The 21,182-nt window shown below is 41.6% G+C and overlaps 2 protein-coding genes and 1 long non-coding RNA gene across 5 annotated transcripts; 2 read left to right on the top strand and 1 right to left on the bottom strand.

Moving 5' to 3' along the window:
• Positions 1 to 4,935: 4,935 nt before the first annotated feature.
• On the top strand, positions 4,936 to 7,561 carry LOC124705323. 3 transcript variants are annotated; one of them, XR_007003967.1, is made up of 5 exons: positions 4,936 to 5,180; positions 5,751 to 5,865; positions 6,090 to 6,386; positions 6,463 to 6,533; positions 6,879 to 7,561. It is a non-coding gene; the product is annotated as an uncharacterized LOC124705323 (long non-coding RNA). The 3 variants fall into 3 exon arrangements; XR_007003968.1 differs by lacking the exon at positions 4,936 to 5,180 and having other exon boundaries at positions 5,679 to 5,865; XR_007003966.1 differs by lacking the exons at positions 4,936 to 5,180; positions 5,751 to 5,865 and having other exon boundaries at positions 5,943 to 6,386.
• A 2,967-nt stretch (positions 7,562 to 10,528) lies between these two features.
• On the bottom strand, positions 10,529 to 17,050 carry LOC124707811 (protein PALE CRESS, chloroplastic). Its single transcript, XM_047239504.1, has 7 exons — positions 16,921 to 17,050; positions 16,763 to 16,845; positions 15,518 to 15,712; positions 12,583 to 12,669; positions 11,900 to 11,950; positions 11,579 to 11,758; positions 10,529 to 11,044 (listed from the first exon to the last, which is right to left on the bottom strand). The coding sequence occupies exons 1-7, from the start codon at positions 17,048 to 17,050 to the stop codon at positions 10,811 to 10,813; spliced, it is 960 nt and encodes a 319-aa protein (XP_047095460.1). The 3' UTR covers positions 10,529 to 10,810.
• On the top strand, positions 13,660 to 14,594 carry LOC124707812. Its single transcript, XM_047239505.1, has 4 exons — positions 13,660 to 13,719; positions 13,797 to 13,871; positions 13,949 to 14,020; positions 14,110 to 14,594. The coding sequence occupies exons 1-4, from the start codon at positions 13,703 to 13,705 to the stop codon at positions 14,333 to 14,335; spliced, it is 390 nt and encodes a 129-aa protein (XP_047095461.1). The 5' UTR covers positions 13,660 to 13,702; the 3' UTR covers positions 14,336 to 14,594.
• Positions 17,051 to 21,182: the final 4,132 nt, after the last annotated feature.

Here is a 21,182-nt window from a genome sequence, read left to right as displayed (position 1 = left end):
GAACTAGGAGCATGCCCCCACACATCAGAGTAAACAAGCTGCAAGGGAGCAGTAGATACACTAGAGGATCTTTCATATGGCAATTGATGACTTTTAGCTTTTTGACATGAATCACAAATAGACTCTATGCTAGACTTCTCGGAATAAGGAAGCTCATGTTTGCTAAGAATTTGTTAAACAATGCGAAAAGAGGGATGTCCTAAACGACTATGCCACCGTGATGCTGAAGGCTTGGTAGCACTGAAGACTTGTTTATTCTTGTTCCACGAAGATGAAGAGATCAACGGGTAAAGGCCTTGGATGCATCTACCTTTAAGCAGAGTTCTCCCCGTTGCTCGGTCCTTAACATAAAAGAACCAAGGATGAAATTCAATGTATATATTATTGTCAAGAGTAAAACGATGTATGGAGACAAGATTTTTTGTGGCATGTGGTACATGAAGGACATTTTTAGATGCAAATTTTTAGAAGGGGTTTCAACAATTGCATGACCAGTGTGGCTAATACTCATACCTTCTCCATTGGCCGTGTGGATCTGATCACGGCCATGATACTTCTCCTTCATGGTGAGCTTGTTGAGCTCACTGGTGATGTGGTCGGTGGCACCGGTATCGCCGTACCAGTTGGTGTCCACGCCATAGGACGCCATGTTGGCGTTCTTCTCCTCTTCATCTTCGTCGTCGGAGTAGCGGTGCCAGCATTTCCATGCCTCGTGTCCAGGCTTGCCGCAGATCTGGCAGACAGTGGTGTCACGGTCTCTGTTGCCGCCACCCCTTCCGCCTCCACGGCGACCATTGCCACGTCCGCCACGCTGCTGATGGCGTCCTCCTTCGCCGCGGCCACCATAGCCACGGCCACCTCTGCGTCCACCGTAGTGGCCGCGCCCGCGGTTTCCACGTCCACGGGCTGCAGCGTTGACGGAGCCCCCAACGTTGGAGAGGAGCTCGATGCGATTCTCATAGGCCTGGACTTGAGCGTAGAGATCGTTGACGGTGAGGTCTTCAACACCATTGACCCCGATGGCGGCGAAGAGGGGGTTGTAGGTGTCGTCGAGGCCGGCGAGGAGATACTCCACAAGTTCTTCCTCGTCGATTGGCCGGCCCGCTGCAGCGAGCTCATCAGCGAGTCCCTTCATCTTGGTGAAGAACTGCGCCGACGTCATGTTGTCCTTCTTTGTTTTGGCGAGGGCAACGCGCAGGTTTGATACCCGTGTCCTGGATTGGGTGGCAAACATAGTTTTGATTGCCATCCAGACTTCTGCCGCCGTGTCCATGCCGATGACAGAGACAGAGATGTCAGGCGTCAGAGAGTTCAAAATAAACGACAGTACCTGTTGGTCTGTCGCTACCCACGCATCATACGCAGGGTTTTCCTCCTTGACTTCTTTGCCATCCTTCTGGACGACGATCGTCTCTGGTGGCGCCTCCGTCTTGGGGTCGAGGAAGCTCAGTAGTCTGGCTCTGCGGATCGGTGGGAGGATCTGGGATTGCCATAGGAGGTAATTGGTTCGGGTGAGTTTTTCACCTACACCAGCGCCGGCTAAGGGATTGGTCATGATGGCGGCGGAGGAAGGAGCTAGGCACATAGATGTGTTTTTAGGAAGAAGATGGCTCTGATACCATGTTAATGTTTGGCTGTTAACGATGGGGACTTCCATCGGTTCCGTGTTACTTTATATAGGCCAACAATGGCACAGATAGATACATGAGAGGTTACAACCGAAAGAGAAAAGGAAGGGATATGATCTTGATCTTATAGTTACGATCAGATCATCACAAATACATTTGAACTACCGTACGACAATATCTGAACTTCTGTCCAGATTTATCTGAACCTCCATAACGTCACCGTACGATATCTTGTACATTAACAAACATAAAATATACTCTGTAACACTCTCTTGATCTAGTTCAAACAATTTAAGACCTCACTTGTAAAATACAGATGAACGCAATGCAGTTTGTTAACTAGCCTACATTGTATATCTTAGGATAATTATATGATGAAGCAGACATACGGTGTTTTGCTAGCTCGGACTTTGTCTTGGAATAGGGTCCTCCACGTGGAGACGTGGGCTAAAAAATTCTAGCTATCTTAAGCCATCTTAATTCAAGGCATCATATCATTAATTATTTAGTATCAACACTTAAATATAACACGATACTTTAGTCAGTCAACTTAAGTTTGTTAATTAGCCTATGGTATAGTGGGACTGTTATGGTGACGGAAATATTGATGGATATCGATCTGACATAAAATATGGTGTTTCACGGGTAAGATCTTCAGTGGGTTAGTACCTTTGCCAGTTCATTCAACTTAATTCTAACTTCTTAAATACACATGGATGCAGTGTAGTTTGTTAATTAACCTACGCTATCTTGCAACAGTCATGGCAATCCTCTCATGCTGTAGTTCCTCACTTGCATTTTCAGTGGGTAAGATCTTCATGAAGTTTCTTGTATCATTATATAATCCGCTTCACCTAGTTTGCATCTGGCTCACTTACATTTTTCGCAAAGGCTAAAATTAAGAGAGAAAAAAAAATCAAAGAAAATTTATAGAAGCTATCCACCCTCTCTAGATTATCATCTATATCCTTTCAACGGTGCAGGCAAGGAGGGTTAGCACACCATCGTCGCTACCTGAAAACAAGGTGATTTTTTTTTCCTACTTTGCAGTGTACATGTGAGGACTACCGGACCGCGCTACCACCCACCGTCTACAATTCCCCGATTTCCAGTAACTTCTTTTCTGAATTTCGGCACTCTAAATTTGACAATGATCTATTTAATTGGACGTAATTGTATTTTATTGCCTCTTCATTTGGATCTTTAAGTGAATGATGATTGGATCTTGGCATCTCACTTTCCAAAACCAAAGAAATATTCCCCAAATATTTTATTTCCGCTCTTTGATCCAAACCCAATGGTTTACCTCTAAAATCGTAACTCCAAATATTGGATATTTAAACCTATTGCTTGTCTTTCCAGAGCACCCCTTAGTTAGTTATTTTGCTTTGATAACTTCCCAAAACATCGAGGAGGCTTACACATACATGGCTCCTCAGTTTTTGATTTGAAGATGCGATTTACAAAATACAAAATCAATTCGGAAGCAAACTAGGACGTAACCGTTTCCTTTTGGTCGACATAGTGAAACAGCTCGAGGGTTTCCAGCTTGCCTGCACCGGAAGGTCCTCCTGCGGCGATTTGCACAAAAATAACCCTTTTGTGAAAGAAATACACAAAATAACCTCCCGGTCAAACTATTTCACTTCACTAACCTTTTTGTGTGGCGCCTATGCGAGCGGCGCCACACATCTTGCCTACGTGGCGTGCATGTGCGTGTGTGACCTACAACTGCCAACGTGGAAGGCACGTGTGGCGCCCATGGCAAAGACGCCACACTACTCTTTATAAATAAACATTGTCTAGAGTTGATAGAACATAGTGGTAGCTTAGTTGGATGAAGCCTTTAGTGCAAACCTATCGGTCTTTAGTTCAAACCCTCTAACCACTTGATTTTATTTTTACTTTGTAAAATTGTGCTAGACATTGTAGTGTGTTCTAAAATATAGAACCCAGCTCCGTATTGTTTTTAAAACTTTTTATCCTTTTTTTAATCATTGTAGGAGTCTAAAATGAAACATACTCCCTCCTATTTGTTTTAATTGGACGGATGGAGTACTTTATATTATAACGATTATATAAGAAATCATGTTGTCTCTCGTTAGTTTGGAGAAAAATATCCATTCCACTTATCTAGAAGGCTAGTGCCAATTTCATGAGATAACTAGATTCTTCCTGACCCAACACATCTACTTAGACGAAAAGCAACTTCCTGATATATTCGTAGATCAGTAGCAGATTGTATTGCTCCAGAACGAAAACATCCTGCACCACTTGATTTTATTTTTACTTTTAAAAATTGTGCTAGACATTGTAGTATGTTCTAAAATATAGAACCCAGCTCCGTATTGTTTTTAAAACTTTTTATCTTTTTTTAATCATTGTAGGAGTCTAAAATGAAACATACTCCCTCCTATTTGTTTTAATTGGACGGATGGAGTACTTTATATTATAACGATTATATAAGAAATCATGTTGTCTCTCGTTAGTTTGGAGAAAAATATCCATTCCACTTATCTAGAAGGCTAGTGCCAATTTCATGAGATAACTAGATTCTTCCTGACCCAACACATCTACTTAGACAAAAAGCAACTTCCTGATATATTTGTAGATCAGTAGCAGATTGTATTGCTCCAGAACGGAAAACATCCTGCAATTAGAAGTTTAGTTATCCCATATTTGCTGAAACAATACGGATACATATATTTCTTTTGGTATGTGTTATTTTCTGGACACTAGTGGAATCAATGCAACACAAAAAGAATATGGGAATGCAAAAAGTGCTTTAACAAATCTGCTGGTGACAAAAGAACTTTCACCCACACAGAATTTACTTAATTAATACCCTAATCAATAATCTTACATGAGACACTTAAAGAAAATATTATGTAGTACCTCTGGTAAGATTAAATTGATGCCACTTGATTTTATTTTTACTTTTTAAAATTGTGCTAGACATTGTAGTATCTCTACTATTAAGAGCAAACTGGTGAATGCCTGGTGTCACATTTTCAGGATGGACAATAATACCCCTCACGTCCAAAAATTATAAACAACATGCCACCCCGCACTCCCTCCAATCTTTATGAAAGCTGCAGATGCCTGGTGTCACACCTGTAACTATTTACGAAATACCACCGCAAACCCCACACGCGTGATTAGAGGTTTGTTACAGGGATTTAGTTCTACTCATCCGCATCCCGCGCGTCTATCCGGAAAAATATCGGGGAACAATCGAAGTCCCCACTCCCCTCGCCCGCCGCCGCAGCTGCTGCTCCCATGGCAGCAAGAGATCCCTTCCCATCTCCAGCGCCACAGTCCTATCCCCTTCCCCGTCACCTCTCTCTACCAACGAGCAACTCCATATCGAGCTCGAAGCCGCCGATAGTCCGTGTGCCGCCCTTGCCACCACCCACCCCCATCGACGACCAGCCGCTGCAAGCCTCAATGACCAGCAGTAGCACGCGGTCCTTCCGTGGGATGCAAGCGGAAGGCGCTGCCTGGCCCCGGCGACGATGACCCGTATCTCCATTGACCGGCAAAGTTACCCTGGTATGCCCGACCCTCCCCCTCCCTTGGTTCCGCTTGACAGACCTCGAGCATGGAGGCATGCCCCTACTCCAAGCCAGCAAGCAGTGAAGGCCTGAAGGGGGCAAGTCGACCTCCTACGTTTGTCTCCTTTTCCCCGTCCTAGAGAACTAGATTTGGCAGAGACAGTAGTAGGGCAAGTCGTGGATGGGGGCAAGTCTCTCCCTCTCTTGATCTATTTGATTTGCAGCCACAAATCCCTCTTTTGATTCCTTAATGTCACTAATCATTCATTTTTTGGGTTCTCATGCTGCTCCTAAGTTTATGCCCTCCACCTGTTTGGTGTTATGCTTATGAGGGATTCAGCCCTCTCCTTTTTTGTTTCTCTGAGTTTTATTTATTTATTTCTGAGAGACTGAATTTACCTATGTAAAAGACAGATGCATCCAGGGTATTGAATGTTGCTGCACTGAAGGCATGGCTATTACCTTATTTCTTAATCTCGTACTTCTGGATTATGTTTTCCTCCTTTTTTTCTCTTTCACTTAAGGATTTTGTATAATCTACCAACTAACCCCTTTATTTTTTTCATAGGAAAAGGATCCAACCATTGAGCATATTATTACTCCAAAACTTGGCATATGAGTGTGCGAAGCATATGCTTGTCATCCTGCCTGACATGAGTTCATATGCAGATGCACTTCGTGAAGTAAGAGCGCCTATCTCTGGATTTTATGATAAAACATGTTAGCAATTATCTCCCATCAACTGGAGTTCGCACAAGGTTTCCGTTATCTGCACATAACCCTGCTTATCTGATATCTTGCATCTATATTTTACTTGTTTCAATGAAGCTCAACATATGTATTTATTACAAAAAAACCAGTTTTCTAGAGCCAAAGTTATAACTCCATAGCATAAATTTTGTATCAGGTTTCTGCTGCTCAAGCGTATGTATACTCACTTAGCAACTATCTATGAGAGTGTTCTGGTCATATAGAAGGAAGAAAAGGATTAATTACGCACTTACCTATTTTAAATATGTTTAATGATGGTCAGTTTATGATACATTGTTACTTTTCAGCCAATCTTTTATGAGCTGACGTATTTTCTTTCCAACATTGTACGCTAAATTCATACCATTTGTTCAGTATTACCCATCTAACTCCTGACCTTATTTACAAGTACCAAGGGCATATCTATGTCTACAAGAAGCTACATAATTGACAGGTAATCGACAATGCCCAGTTATCCACTAAACATTCTAGACCTCTAAATGCCCACTAAACTCCATAAATGTTCTAAGGCTGTCATCCGGAATCCTGATCCAAACAAGAAAGATGACTAGACTTGCGATAGTCAATTTCCTGAGCTGAGGTAAGACGCGTATGCACATGTGTACTTCTGTTAATGAATTACTACCTAGCTTTTCAAATTGAGGAAAGAGATTGTTGTCTTTCCTTCAAAAAGAAAATTATAGTTTCTCTGTAAGACGAATTTTACAATGAAATGAAAACCCCTATATTGCTCTATGTGATCATGTCTATGAGGGATCAAAATCATCTTAGATCAATATTTTTGTAGCTGCTAACTGAGTAGTGATCATGTGTGTTTCATCCATGTCTGCTTTACTAGCTACTGTATCTTTACTTCTTTAGTGCAGCTATAATACAGTATAAATTTGCTATGATGTCACAAAAAGTGCTGTATTACATTCTGAAGGTGGCAAGGAAGCATCCAAAACTGCAACTATGTTGGAAAGAAATTATGTGCACATATTAGTATAACTGGTTTACTGTACATGTTTTCTTCACGAGGCTGTAGTGTCTAGCTAGAGCGGTGGTCATTCAGAGTTCAACCTTTCTCCAAAATATGCCCTATTCAGCCTGGAATGAAAACAAGTTTAGAAGTACGCGTGATGCCACTCGAAGCTACCGATGGCATCTGCTTGCAGGTGAGTTCCTGGTGCCAGCTTATGGTAAGTTATGGCTACACGGTGTGCCTAAAATCGAATTGCATCGAACTCCCATAAACGTCTTCTAAGTGCAATAGTAGTTAATCTATGATCTATCATCTAAGGTATGTGCCAATATGCACTCAATTTACCTTATGTGTTGCTAATTGTTTTATATCCAACTCTTGGCAAATGGTGTAGTTGTAGATATATGAGACTATGTTCACTCATAAACTAATTTGATGTAAAATTCCTTTACATGTGGGTTGTTTTAGTTCAGATGCTGCATTGCAATCTAGAACTATGAGGCGGCAATGCCAGCTTTAATTTGGTTTGTGTCCTAAAAAAAAGAAAGCCATTGTGTAGGTGTAACCGATGTATAACTGTTCTAATATTCACTCAATTTAACTTAATTTTTATCCTCCAAATTTTATCTCTTTTACTGCAGGAAGTTCACCAGGAAAGGGCAGGCTAATTGGATTTTTACACCAATGTTCTAGGTATCAAGAACAAATCGAGATTCTGCCTCCGCCAATTGGAGATAGTGAAAACTCTACTACGTTGTTTCCTCAGTGGATATGAGCCTCTCGGTGGATGCCGGTGTGCTCGGCGTCTAGGTGAATGGGAAGAATGTCAATCTTAGGGCCTTCATCACGGACACTATCGCGGCCACGAAACCGATGTACTGTTCTAGGGTACATTCAAGATATCAGACGGCAGAGGCGCAAACGCAGAGTGGGAGATAGGCTTCGAAGCTACTTGGACTTGTTTGGTACGTCCGCGTGTATTTGGTGCTTCCGTCTTGCGGAACTTCACAAAATCTCTAATGGAGATTGCTACCCATAGCAGCTGCGATGGTAACCCCATCTAGATATGGCCGAGCGGACCTGACATGCGATATAGATTAAGAAACAGGTTGTGATGCAGCAAAATTTGTAGGGAATTGACTATGGACTCAGTGTGTGTTGTTTTACTTAACATGTATGATGAATTAAGACGGGTTATTAGCCCTTTCAAATGGGTGGGAGGGAGTAAATTGATTCTACGACGTGGCTATGAAGGTCGGTGACTGAATGAAGAAACAAGTCCCATGCTTGTTGTGCTTTGAAGTTCAAACTTCTAGGAACGTAAGCTTTGCTGGCTTCAAACTGGTTTCTTTGGGTGATCCTTGCAGCTGCTTTTATCAAAGTATCGTTGTCAGGGAGAAAGTAGAGCTGCTGGAGATGGATCGTTTCCGAGATTGCTATTGCTAGATGGAAACCAATGGCTTCCGCCTGAAATGCAGATGTTTCCGGTGGTGAGTTTCACCAAACTCTCTCACCATTAAGTTAATAATGGTTTCACCTTAATAGCATACCAGCTCTAGCCCTAGGGGACCACGGGCAACGCTGTCACACAGGCGCGTAACAATCCACTCGATGACTCTGTCTCCTGCTCTTTGATCGCCTACTTGATCGCCTTCGCCTTTCCCTCCCAAACATGCCCTACTCCTAGATCGCCTTCATAGGTAATCCTGCTTCGATCATGCTCTCCTGCTGCTGCTTAGGTAATTCTGCTCCACCTTACTTCTTTATTGATCGTAATTTGTGTGTTCTTGTCATCATGTGTAAACGCTACAAGAGATGTATTTAATTTCTTCAACTATGTTACAAGAAAAAATGGAAATAGTGGATCGGCGACTATTTGTTAGGTCAACTATGTTACAAGATGGATTAAATGACTTGGCTATGTGTTATACTAAGAAAGATATCTTGGACAATATCGATCTTGTAGTCGTCCTGAATGATTTTGCATCTAGGAATGCCCGAAAATGCTTTTTGTGAAGCACTGAAGTATTATTGTTGATGGAGTCATTGTAATTTAGTTTTATTCAAGGTAATAAAACTACCATGAAATACTACTTGCTTTATTTTTCTACACCTTTTGTCTTTCTATCCTTATATGACATTGCTTAGTCGTTAACAATTTTAATAGACATCTCAGATTATGAATATATCGTTCGATGTTAATTCTTAATATTTTGCAAGTAAAACTAGATACATCTATATCTATATATAGTCTTAGGGGGCCTTTCGTCTCCTCGCCCAAGGGGCCCAAGAAAGATCGAGCCGCCCTACCTAATAGTAAAGATAATGGAATTTTCAACGTTACAATTAAGTACTTTAGTTTCATTTTTATATATTTTGTTGTACCAATTAGATAAGCTTTTTTAAACCGTGGCGAAGCACGGGCATTCAACTAGTATGTTCTAAAATATAGAACCCAGCTCCGTATTGTTTTTAAAACTTTTTATCTTTTTTTAATCATTGTAGGAGTCCAAAATGAAACATACTCCCTCCTATTTGTTTTAATTGGACGGATGGAGTACTTTATTATAACGATTATATAAGAAATCATGTTGTCTCGTTAGTTTGGAGAAAAATATCCATTCCACTTTCTAGAAGGCTAGTGCCAATTTCATGAGATAACTAGATTCTTCCTGACCCAACACATCTACTTAGACAAAAGCAACTTCCTGATATATTTGTAGATCAGTAGCAGATTGTATTGCTCCAGAGCGGAAAACATCCTGCACTTAGAAGTTTAGTTATCCCATATTTGCTGAAATAATACGGATACAAATATTTCTTTTGGTATGTGTCATTTCCTGGACACTGGTGGAATCAATGCAACACAAAAAGAATATGAGAATGCAAAAAGTGCTTTAAGAAATCTGCTGGTGACAAAAGAACTTTCACCCACACAGAATTTACTTAATTAATATCCTAATCCATAATCTTACATGAGACACTTAAAGAAAATATTATGTAGTACCTCTGCTAAGATTAAATTGATGCCAACTTGTGAAGAATTCCTGCATGTGTATGTTGTACATGTGTATCAATTAAAACAAATAGGAGGGAGTATGTTTCATTTTGGACTCCTACAATGATTAAAAAAATGATAAAAAGTTTTAAAACAATACGGAGCTGGGTTCTATATTTTAGAACATACTACAATGTCTAGCAAATTTTAAAAAGTAAAAACAAAATAAAGTGGTTTGAGGGTTTGAACTGAAGACCTACAGGTTTGCACTAAAGGATACATCCAGCTAAGCTACTACTATGTTCTATTAACTCTAGACAACATTTATTTATAAAGAGTAGTGTGACACCTTTGGCATGGGCGTCACACGTGCCTTCCACGTTGGCAGCTGTAGACCACGCACGTACATGCACGCCACGCAGGTAAGATGTGTGGCGCCCATCGTATGGGCGGCACACAGTGAAGTGTGGCGCCGCTCGCATAGGCGCTACACAAAAGGGTTAGTGAAGTGAAATAGTTTGGCCGGGAGGTTATTTTGTGCATTTCTTTCATAAAAGGGTTATTTTTGTGCAAATCGTCTCCTCCTGCCTCTGCCACAGTTGAGTCCAGCAGCCAACAGTGCAAATATAATTGAACTAGGAGCATCCAATTGCACGAAACCCACTCGGTATGCAGATCCTGCATCGCTATTTATCTCCACTCCACACACACATAAATGTACATTTCTGGCGGGGGAATAATGGCATTTTCTCTACTCTAAATAAACAAGTTCTAAGCTATAACTAGCAGAAACCAAAGAATCAGCTTAAATGCAGTGCTCCAGTGGAATCATCCATGGACCCGGGTCAATGGCTTCTAGAGTCTAGGCACACATGAAAATGATACTCCTCAGCCCTCACCACTTCAGAGTGGCAGCCAACTCCAAGAGGGCTTCCACTTGGCGTATAGTCCGCATCTTCTCTTGCTGTTTCAACATTGTCGCGACAGATCCTGGGTCATATCCAGTTTGAAGCTTATTATTTTCTTGTTCAGCTTGAACTTCTTTTAGCAGCTCATCGACTTCCCTGACAAAATCAACTCTCAGAAGAACATCATCGCCTTGAGGAGGCAGCTTGATCTGCCCGTCATGCTGACAAAAACAAGGAAACAAATACCAAAAACTAAAAGTTCAGAACTTTTCTGTAGCATGTAAGAACCATGATGGTATAGAGAAGTAATTTGAGCAAGAAATCCAGAATCCAATTAGGGAATGACAAGAATGTAAAATTGTAAGTATGAAGTGATTATCTCTGGAGTCTTTACAATGAGAGATGTGAAAATGTCTCCTTGCACTATTTTCTGAAATTTTTCATGTAAAAATTGCTTCAAATGAAATTGCATTTTTAGGTGTCTATGTCTTGTTAAATGTATAAGAGCTTGGCAAAGTTATAGTAAGCACCATTAATGTGATGGCTTATACGTTTTAAGATAATACAGTATTTTTTTAGCAGTGACTGACTAAGAAGAGATATCAACAAATGCAGGAGCAATATCAAACAAGGTACAATGGAAGTGAAAAACTGTTTTTTAACTCTCTTGCATCAATTTCTCACACCCAAGTATCGTCTATACACATACTACCAGTTTCACCAAGAAAAGGGAAACCTGCATTGAACTAACTTACTTTCTCCATGTTGAATCCAGCAGGAAAGACCATGGTGAATGGGTCTTCTCTTGGAAAAGCTTCAATCATGTGCTTTCTGCATGTCTTTAGCCATTTGTCATCATCTGACCCATCATGAATATTCAAAAGTTCATCGAGTAATCTCATGGCAGGAGTTGCTTCGCTTCTTAAAATCTCTGTCTGCATTCAGGTTTCATTTTCTGATTAGCCCATTAAAAGCTAATTAGACATAAAAAAGGATGAGTTAAATAATCAACACTTGCGGGAAACTTATCATCAAGGCTATATAGAAAGGCGTGCGTATTCTCATATTCCACTTACCTCTACCCTTCTATACAAGAGATCAAGGCTTCTGATGGCATCCTTCTCATCCTGCAGGTAGAATAGAAGGTCAAATATAAAAATATGTACTAAATTTATAATTTACAGGCAAGGGAACTTCTCGGATGCATTTCTGCTAAGCAGACAAATTGAAAAATATAAAGCTTAACATTGGACAACAGAGGTAGCACAAGACAAAGACCATGAAATGATGGAAATTGTTTACACTTACTACAATATGAGGTGCAAATGCAATGGTAATGCTCTAGCGATTCAAATGGATGTACTGCCAACATAAGCGAAGAGGATTAGCACAAACTGAGTTACACAGAAATAGTTCTGGAATTTTTATATGAGATATTAGGATTCTACGAGCTCCTGCAGGTGTTTTTTTTTGTATCTCCAAAGAATTTGTATGCTTAAGTGTTATGCAGTCTCAAACCAATCAATGCTTTCACATGCACCTTCAACAGGTTTGGCAGTTATGAACAAGCAAAACATCAAACAACCATACTTTTGGTAACAGAAGTTCCAAGTACCAAACTATAACAGGGCCCTACATCACACAATATATACAAAACAAGATTGAGCAGATGCAAACAGAAAGAACTTGAACTGTTCATAGGTTTAACACAATCCGTAGGACCTATAGCTAACATGACCCAGAACAGAGCTTTACATACATCACGCCGAGCAACATCAAGTCGATTCCAAATGACCATGAGAACAAGTTCGGTAAGCTCTCCTCTTTCAGCAGCCTTCTCAATTACCTGCATATAAAAGTACAACGCACTAATGAAATCTGCTTCATAAAATGAGTTTTAAAACTTAGTCTTCGATAAATATACTCAATTTTAGGGAACACAAACGTTCAGCTTATTTTCCATGATTCTTTTACTGTGTTCAAGTTTTCGTATAAGCAAATCTGTCAATGACTGGGTGACAACCATTGCCACTGAGCCTGTCAACTGCAGTGAGTAGATCGAGGAGAAAATTCCTTATATGACACTCCCTTAAAATGTGTTTCCTTATTTGACACTAGACAACTTTTTCTTCCCTATATGACATCTTGTCTTAATTTTTTCCCTCCCGTGACACCGCCGTTTGTTCCGTCAGCTTTTTCCGTCAAAGTATTTCCGCGCGGACAAAAATACCCCTGTGTTAATCAAAGGAAAGAACAGAACCGGACCAGTCCCATGGTCAACCATCCTTATCCCCACTCCCGTCCGTATATTTCCTCTCAGCCTGAACCCTTGCAGCGGCGGCGGCGTGCTGGCGCGTTGAGGCAGCGGCGGCGTGCTGGTGCGTTGGGGCGGCGGCAGGATTGGAGGAGCCATGGAAGGTGTGGCTGCGGGTGGCGGCCCAGGCACTGCTGCAGGGGCAAGAGAAACCACCGCGGCGGCCGGCAACCTAGGCACGACGGAGGGCGGCCAAGGCGGGGCTGGGGATGGCAGGCAAGGCGCGGCAGTGCAGCGCTCGTCGGTCGACGACGACCCAGGAACGATGAAGGGCGGCCAAGGCACTGCTACAGTCTCAGGCGATGTCGCTGCTGGTCGCTCAAGGGACGGCGCGAGTGCAGGGTCAGCTTCAGGTTGGGCGTCATCACATCACTTACCAATGCACACATACGACAATATGTGGACGTGTATTACTCCCTTGAAAAATTCAGATCAGCAGATCAGCTTATGCCCAACTAATCCCTGCTATGCCTGACAAGAACCAATGGCCTCAATCTGACCATGGCTTCTTCATGCATCCGCCGACTCATCCATTGTGCCTTATGCGGATGAAGAACCAACAAGAATGTGTTTTCCCCCAAGGTTAGTAATTTGACATTTATGCTCAAGATTACATGAGAACACTGCTTGAATTCTAAGTAGCTTCCTTCTCACCATAGCCAAAATTTGGAAACTACAACTAAGAAGGAAAAGAAGGAAAAACATGCTAACTCAAGTGCTGGAGCATCAAAAAGGTGATTAGAACTAGTTCAGATTTTTGTATTTACTTAAACTACAACTTGTTCTTTTCCTGATTACTTCCTTCTCACAGTACCAAAAGCTTGGAGAATACAAGTAAAAAAAAGAGGAAAGGGAGCAACTCTGAATCGGTTGGATCCAAAAGGTATTGTTTCTGTTTCGTACTTCACATTTATGTATAGTTTTTGTTTTCAGTTGCTAAAATCTATTGTTGCCATACATGTATAAGTGCAGATCAGGAACCGGCTCAAACCAACTGGTGCCAATTTCCATAGAGTTTCCTATGCCCGGCGATGAGAAAGATGTTCCAGTGAAGGCGGGCAAGAGCAAAAAGAGAAAGTGTGCTAAAAAGATTCCGGCGGTTCCACTTGACAGCCCAGCTATGTGCACAAGAAGCAAATTTTTAAGCCCTGCGAGCCCCGCAATGAGCACAAGAAGCAAAAGAAAGCTCAGCTTGTGATTATCAGATGGTTTCTTTTGACGCAATTGTTATTTTGGAGGTTCTTTTGTGCTGTTTGGGTCATATAGATTTGACCTCATGCATGTGTGACCTTGTATGCGAACTACTGATGCATCTGAACCACTACTAATGTGGGAGCATTGTGAACTACTACTACTTTTGTGTTATTCTGGTAGTTTGTACATGTTGTGGTGCATTTTGCACATATATATGAATTGTGTGAGACATGGCATAAAAAAACAAGGGTGGTCATGCCCAATTTTTCTTGACTAAATTCTGTGATGAACGGATGGCGTCTCAAATGGTCATATGTAACTACGACCTATTGCTGATAATATTGTGATGTATACAATTTTTTTTGTCATATTATATACTAGGGGTAAACTAGTCTTTTCATGTCTCTCTTTAACACCGTTGGTGAGGAAAATGCACTTGAGTGTCACAGGAGGGAAAAAATTAAGACAAGATGTCATATAGGGAAGAAAAAGTTGTCTAGTGTCAAATAAGGAAACACATTTTAAGGGAGTGTCATATAAGGAATTTTCTCTAGATCGAGCCTGGAGCATGCCCCAGGATAAACATGCTGGTGCTTCACAGAGACAGATGTGACTAGCAGTAAGTAAATCTTCAATGGGTTGATTACGACGCAGTTATGGTACCAATGTTATGGTCACTTCCAGTAGCGGAGCTTGACAGGAACAGCTGGGTGGGCCAATAGTCTTAAGATGACTAAAAAGGGCTGTTATTGGGCTTCATTTACCAATATGTAGGCACAAAATTTCCAAAGTTGGGCGGGCCATGGCCCGGTTTTGTTTCAACTAAGCTCCGCCCCTGGTCACTTCCAATATCAAAATGTTTCCTAGGTCACTGAACTTAATCAAAAAAAAGTCTAGACTCAAGAGTGAGGGTTTCATCCTTTTGAATTCAAAAAACTCTTATATATGCATTTTCCTACCAGACTTGCCAGTTGTAAAATAATGTGAACCCTGTAACACTTGATTAAGAATCCACAAAACAAATCATTGCTACTGTTGTGTCACACTTGTCCATATCCTGTTCATGTCTCTTCTGTGGTTCCCCCAAATCACAGTTCACTGTTGTTCCAGAAAGAGGAAGGGAGAGGAACATGGCGTAGTAATATGCTTTCCCCCGAATCAAATTTTTAAGTATGCATTCAGTTACCTTTTCAACATCTTCACCGGCTCTGATGAAACTTGAAACTAAAACCCTAGCTTTGCAGACTTCTTCCTGTGGGTATGCTTTCATACGCATCCCAATCTCTCGGTATTCATTTGATTTAGTTTCCTCCTCGTCTTCCTCTTTCTGACGATATGCATGCCATTCCTTAGTCCTCTCTCGCTGATTGGCTTGCCACTCCTGCATGTGGAAGCACAGGTGGTTATGGTTATTGGATAAATATTTGTTGCTGAAGTTAGGTAAAACCACTGATGCCACAGGTCAACTCACATAAATATAATTTCCGACCAGAAAAATCAAATAAGTACGGAAGATGAACCAGGATTAATGATGATGATGATGGATAAAGAGAATATATGCATCATACGGAGCTCAAAGAAAGATGCTTCCGAACAACATTCCAAGCATATGTAAAGCAACTGAATTACTGAAAAGTATAAATCATGCTCAGAACAGATCAGTTAGATGCTCACGACAATTTTGCAACTAAACAGAGTAAGGGTAGTATGAGTTTAACTCGTCACTTTTGGGGAGAATGGATTCTTATTCTTCAAGGATTGGGTGAGTGGAGTTGAGTGGCACCGACTCAAATAGCATGTTAAATTCATCCCAGCTCAGCGTGGAGTGAGCACAGAGCAATGTGCTAGGAGGCATGAAATGAGAGAATATATACAAGCCAGAAAAATAGCACCAAAATTATGATTAGGATATGAAATGGAAGAACAATGCACAATAAATCTTTACTTCTTTAGTGCGCCAATTGATGCCGGTTTGCCTTCTAGTTACTGGAGAGAAACAGCCAGAGATCATAGGACTTATTAGAACTAGCAGTCCGCAACAGATAGCACCCCTGCCCAGACTCCCACAAACACCTAGATGTGCTAGTCTGTGACCTCTTTGCAAACTGGACTAAAGACAGGATTGGCTAATTACAGTGCATCCAATCAAGCCGTATTGCCGTGAAAAAAATTTCAGTATCAAATTGCAATAGTGGCTACCCGCAAAAAAAAAAAATTGCAATAGTGGCGCGCGCAAAAGGTCAATACAGCTATACATATAAAACAACCAAATCCTATTGACCCACCAAAGGGGCAGAGTTTATAGACACAATTATGTTCTTCGTGCAACATTTCCCAGTTCATTACATACAGGTTTCATCAGTGTAGTGTGGTGGTAGCAGCAGCTTATGCTTGCACGGAACCTGCACGACGAAATGCCTCTGAGAAATACCTCGTCGTAGAACTCCGACGGCATCCCCTCCAGCTCGACCTCGACGGCCTCCGAAGCAGCGGCGCCCTTCGTCTTCTCCACGGCTGCAGCGGGAAGTCGCAGAAAGCTAAGGCGAGGCTCGTCAAAGAGGCAGGCCGGGTTTATTCGTGTACTCGTACCTGAGATAGGGGAGAGGAGCACGGCGGGCTTGACAGGGTGCAGGCGGGACGGAGGAGGGCACCGGTGGTGGAGAGGCGGGGGCGGCCGCGGCCGGAGGAAGGTCGGGAGAGCGGGCGCCGCGCCGGCCATCGCGTGAGCGTGCGGTGGGGGTTTTGGGGGGATTTTTCCGGATGAACCCGAGCCGACAAAGAAGGCAGTGGTGTTGGCAGCAGCAATGCTCGTCTCTTGTGTAACTCTGATTGGCTGTTAGTGTGTTTTTTTTACATAAATTAGCTTGTTTTTCAAAGAAATACTCCTACTATGTACAGTACTTTTTCCGTCCGAGATTAGTTAATTTAGGACAGAGAAAATATAAATTGTGTTTTCTTTTGCTCGAGCTTATGGCCAACAACATGATTTCTTTTGCTCTGCTAGAATATTTTCAATACAAATTACGTTCCGCATATGCTGCTCGAGCTTCATGGGCTACAGCGTGTTATCTCCGCTATGCCTGATGAATGATGACCAAATTATACAGCAGCCTACATGAAAGCACTGATTTTGCCATCCCGTGCACTATATGACATTTTAACCGGAGATGTACAGACTCAAGTTGGCAGGACCAAGAAAGTCAAATTGCTAGAACCAACTGTAGTGCAACTAACTCTCGACAGTACACAAGATCATCTTGGTTTTTCTGTTGATAACATTACCTTCTAACTTCGAGATGACTATCTTCCAGCTATCATCATATTCCCAATGCATTCAATTTCTAAGGAAGAAATGAGACCAGCCAGGACTAGCCCTGGCCGGCATACTTTTACAGAAAAGACGAGAAACTCGGTTGATATTCATACCCGGGGATTCCTAAAAGGCTAAAACATATCTAGTAATAACAAAACACAACAAACTGTTGTGCCAACGAAACATAAGGTGCACTACTAGCCTACATGGTATTTTATATTGTACTACATAAGACGAGAGTCATTGCAATGACTTCCGATGGATCTTAAAGGCCGGAGCATGAGGGTAGGAGAGGAAGACAAGGTGGAGGCTAATCTCCATGTTCTTACCTAACTTTCGATACAAGGGTACATCTACTTTTATTTACAAAGGACACAATCAAGGCAATCCACACTGCCTTCCACTTTAAATTTTAAACCTCGTCTTAGACTTTTCTGCAAACAAACAAATATAAATACATAGCGGTATATCTAAGAAGTTGTAGTAAATTCACCTCATAAAGACGTATAGGGAGGAGAGAGGCAATTGGGATGCGCCCCTAGAAATCTATTTAGGGTTCCATTCTCCTCGTCCGCAACGTCGCTGGTCCGCTCCGCCTCCGGCGATTTTAGGTCCTTGGAGGCATGGTGGAATACGGCCCCTCCTCAACATGAGGGTTTCTGTTTTTGTTTAGGTTATTTTTAGTGTCTTCTTCGAGATGATGAGGCGGTGGCTACATCTTGAAGTCAAAATAATGTCGTCCCCGTCCTATCCTCGCTCCGGTGGTGCGTCTACCACTGATGGAGGGAACGTAGAGTTGTGTATCGCGCGGATCTTCTAGGATCCAATCGCTTTTTTCAGGTTCGATTGTGTGGTTTTAGGTCTGATCTACGAGTATTATCTTTGGCAAAGGTTGTTGTTCTGGTGCGATGGTCCTTTGGGGACTTAGCACCACAACTTCCCGTGTGTGCTACAAAAAGTTGTAATACGATAAGCTCCGCCTGGCTCCGATAATGGAGGGGTGATGGCGATGGCGCGCCTTTGGCACACGCTAGTGCTTGTATTCATGTTGTCTAAAGACCTATTTGTAATTTTTATTACTTGTTGGATTCTCTGTAGTACTATAGATGATTATCAATATATCAGTGGCCTTTTTCGCAAACAAAATCTTCAATGTACTTAGCAAAACTGGAGCACCTCTAGATCTAAATAGGTATTTGAGAAGAAAATCAAGAAGAGATGAGTGATGGGTGCGATATATGGACTACTTACGTGTCGGAGGTGGAACCGCTTAATCTGGATCTTATCATCCACATTTTTTGATAAATAAATATATTAATATCATGAATTTACTAATTACATCCAACCTCTTCATCGGAAAAATGTAAGACATTAAGGATGCACATAACCAACAAATAATAATTTTAAAAAAAAGCCCCTGCAACATGGTGATCAACTACTCGCAGCAACAGCACACAACCACCACTAAAGACAACATCCGAACCACAAAAGGGGTTCTCCAGAAGCCACTCCTCCAAGAAGTTCCAAAAGCAATTTCTTCAACAATACCATTCTGGTACGACGAATAAAGGTCAGACCGTGAGTTTTCACCCTAAAAATAAAGACTCGGTACTCTAAGAGCACCACCAAAAAAGGCATCCAATGCTGCCTCCCCCACTAGCCGGTGCAGCTGCTGCAAGTCATCCAATGCAAGCACCACCAAATAATTCATCGCATCCAAGACTCATCACCGCCATTACTTAGCAGTCTTGAACTCCATATGAGTCATGAAAACCTTCTGGCCCTCCACATAGGAGTACAAATACATAGTAGTTAAATATGTGCAACGCATGTTGCATGTTCGGTCTAATTTATAACGGAGAAGTCACGAGATTCGCTAATGTGCGCATGGTCGGGCTTAGTGGGGATTTTGTGGATGAAGTAAGCAGACAAAGAATATACCTATGTTCATCGCGGTATTTGCTCGCCTGATGACCAATTTTTCAAATGTGCCCGGGTCTTTAGCACATGGGCAAAATACCACGATGTGTTATACTTTTTTATGACGAGGCCATGAGTGACTACAATATTTTTTTTGCTTTGTAAGCTTGATGAACAAATTCAGAAGGTCCACACAAATGTATGATCACCTCGGAGGGTGAAAGCGTGGTGTACGTACATGCATAAGAAAGTATCCAATTGTAACCGGTTTCTAGTGGAAACATAGAATGTGCCACTAAATCTCAAATGTGCGGCTAGGCCATTCTTCCATCCGTTCCACTAATGCCGGTGAAGTCACGCGCCTGGTCTTCACTCGTAAGAGTTCTACAAAGAGGTCTAAGCAAAATAGCAGATGGTAAGCATGCTAGCATGTTTCCTTTAAACCGACATAAATCCTATGCTCCAATCCTCGATCAAACGTATCAGTAGTCATCAATTAAAAAAAATAGAGTCCAACGTTTTTCCTCCTCCTTTTCTAATGAATCAAAGGAGCACTAGCGAGTGCTCTCTCTGCAACATCCAAGAGGCCGCAGCCCGAGCCGACAAAGAAGGCAATGGTGTTTGCAGCAGGCCAGCAACAATGTTGGTATGTTGTGTAACTCTGATCGACTGGCCGTTAGTGTTTTTCTACATAAATCAGCCTATTTTTTTAAGAAAATAGTATTTCCTCGGTTCCATGAAATGTGTCTAAGATTTATCTAAATTTAAATATATCTACACACTTAAATGTATCTCTACACTAAATAGTAACTAGATATATCCAAATTTTAACAAATCTTACATAAATTTATAACATATATACTTTTTTATAACATATATACTTTTTCCGTCTCAAATTAGTTAGTTTAGGAGAGAGAAAGTATAAGATATTAAGACACAACACGGTTAATCGGATGCTGCTCGAGCTTATGGGCGACAAGATGTTTTATTTTGCTATGCTAGAATATTGTGTACTATAAAATTACGTGTTATTGCTCTGACTTCAAGATGCCTGATGAATGATGATCAAACTCTAGAGCAACCTACACGAAAGCTCTGGCTTCACCCTCACGTGCTACGAGACCTTCTAACCGGAGTTGTACAGAGTTAAGTTGACGGAACCAGGAAAGCCAAATTCATAAAACTATCTGCAATACAACAAAGCCTCAACGGTATACAACATGTTCTGGATTTTTCTGTTGATAATGTTATCTTCTAACTTGAAGATGACTATGTCCCGGTTATTATCATATTCCCAACGCATCCGATTCCTAAGGAAGAAAAGAGACCAACAAGGACTAGCCCTAGCCGGCATACTTTTATAGAAGAGTGGTGAAACTCGGTTGATATTCGCACGCGCGGGATTCATGAAAGGGAAAACATATCTAGTAATAACCACAGACAATAAAATTTTGTGGCAACGGAAACATAAGGTGCATTACTAGGTTACATGATATTTTATACTACATAAGATGAGAGTCATTGCAATGATTTTGGATGGATCTTAAAGGCCGGAAGAGGAGGGTAGGAGAGGAAGACAAGCTGGAGAGGGTAACCTTCATGTTCTTATTTAACTTTC

Source organism: Lolium rigidum, chromosome 4 (assembly GCF_022539505.1).
Source record: "Lolium rigidum isolate FL_2022 chromosome 4, APGP_CSIRO_Lrig_0.1, whole genome shotgun sequence".
In the NCBI taxonomy this organism is placed as follows: Eukaryota; Viridiplantae; Streptophyta; class Magnoliopsida; order Poales; family Poaceae; genus Lolium; species Lolium rigidum.
The sequence above is the reverse complement of the archived record's forward strand: the minus strand, read 5'-3'. Positions and strand labels throughout refer to the sequence as shown.

Bases quoted from the DNA above. Each gene is read 5' to 3' on its own strand.
- LOC124707812 (XM_047239505.1), top strand. The intron at 13,872-13,948 runs GTGATTAGAACT...TCCTTCTCACAG, and splicing joins AGTGCTGGAGCATCAAAAAG to TACCAAAAGCTTGGAGAATA. The intron at 14,021-14,109 runs GTATTGTTTCTG...GTATAAGTGCAG, and splicing joins GAATCGGTTGGATCCAAAAG to ATCAGGAACCGGCTCAAACC.
- LOC124707811 (XM_047239504.1), bottom strand. From the start codon at position 17,050: ATGGCCGGCGCGGCGCCCGCTCTCCCGACCTTCCTCCGGCCGCGGCCG. The intron at 16,846-16,920 runs GTACGAGTACAC...TTCCCGCTGCAG, and splicing joins GCTCCTCTCCCCTATCTCAG to CCGTGGAGAAGACGAAGGGC. The intron at 11,951-12,582 runs GTATGTAAAGCT...TTCTACCTGCAG, and splicing joins TTGATGTTGCTCGGCGTGAT to GATGAGAAGGATGCCATCAG.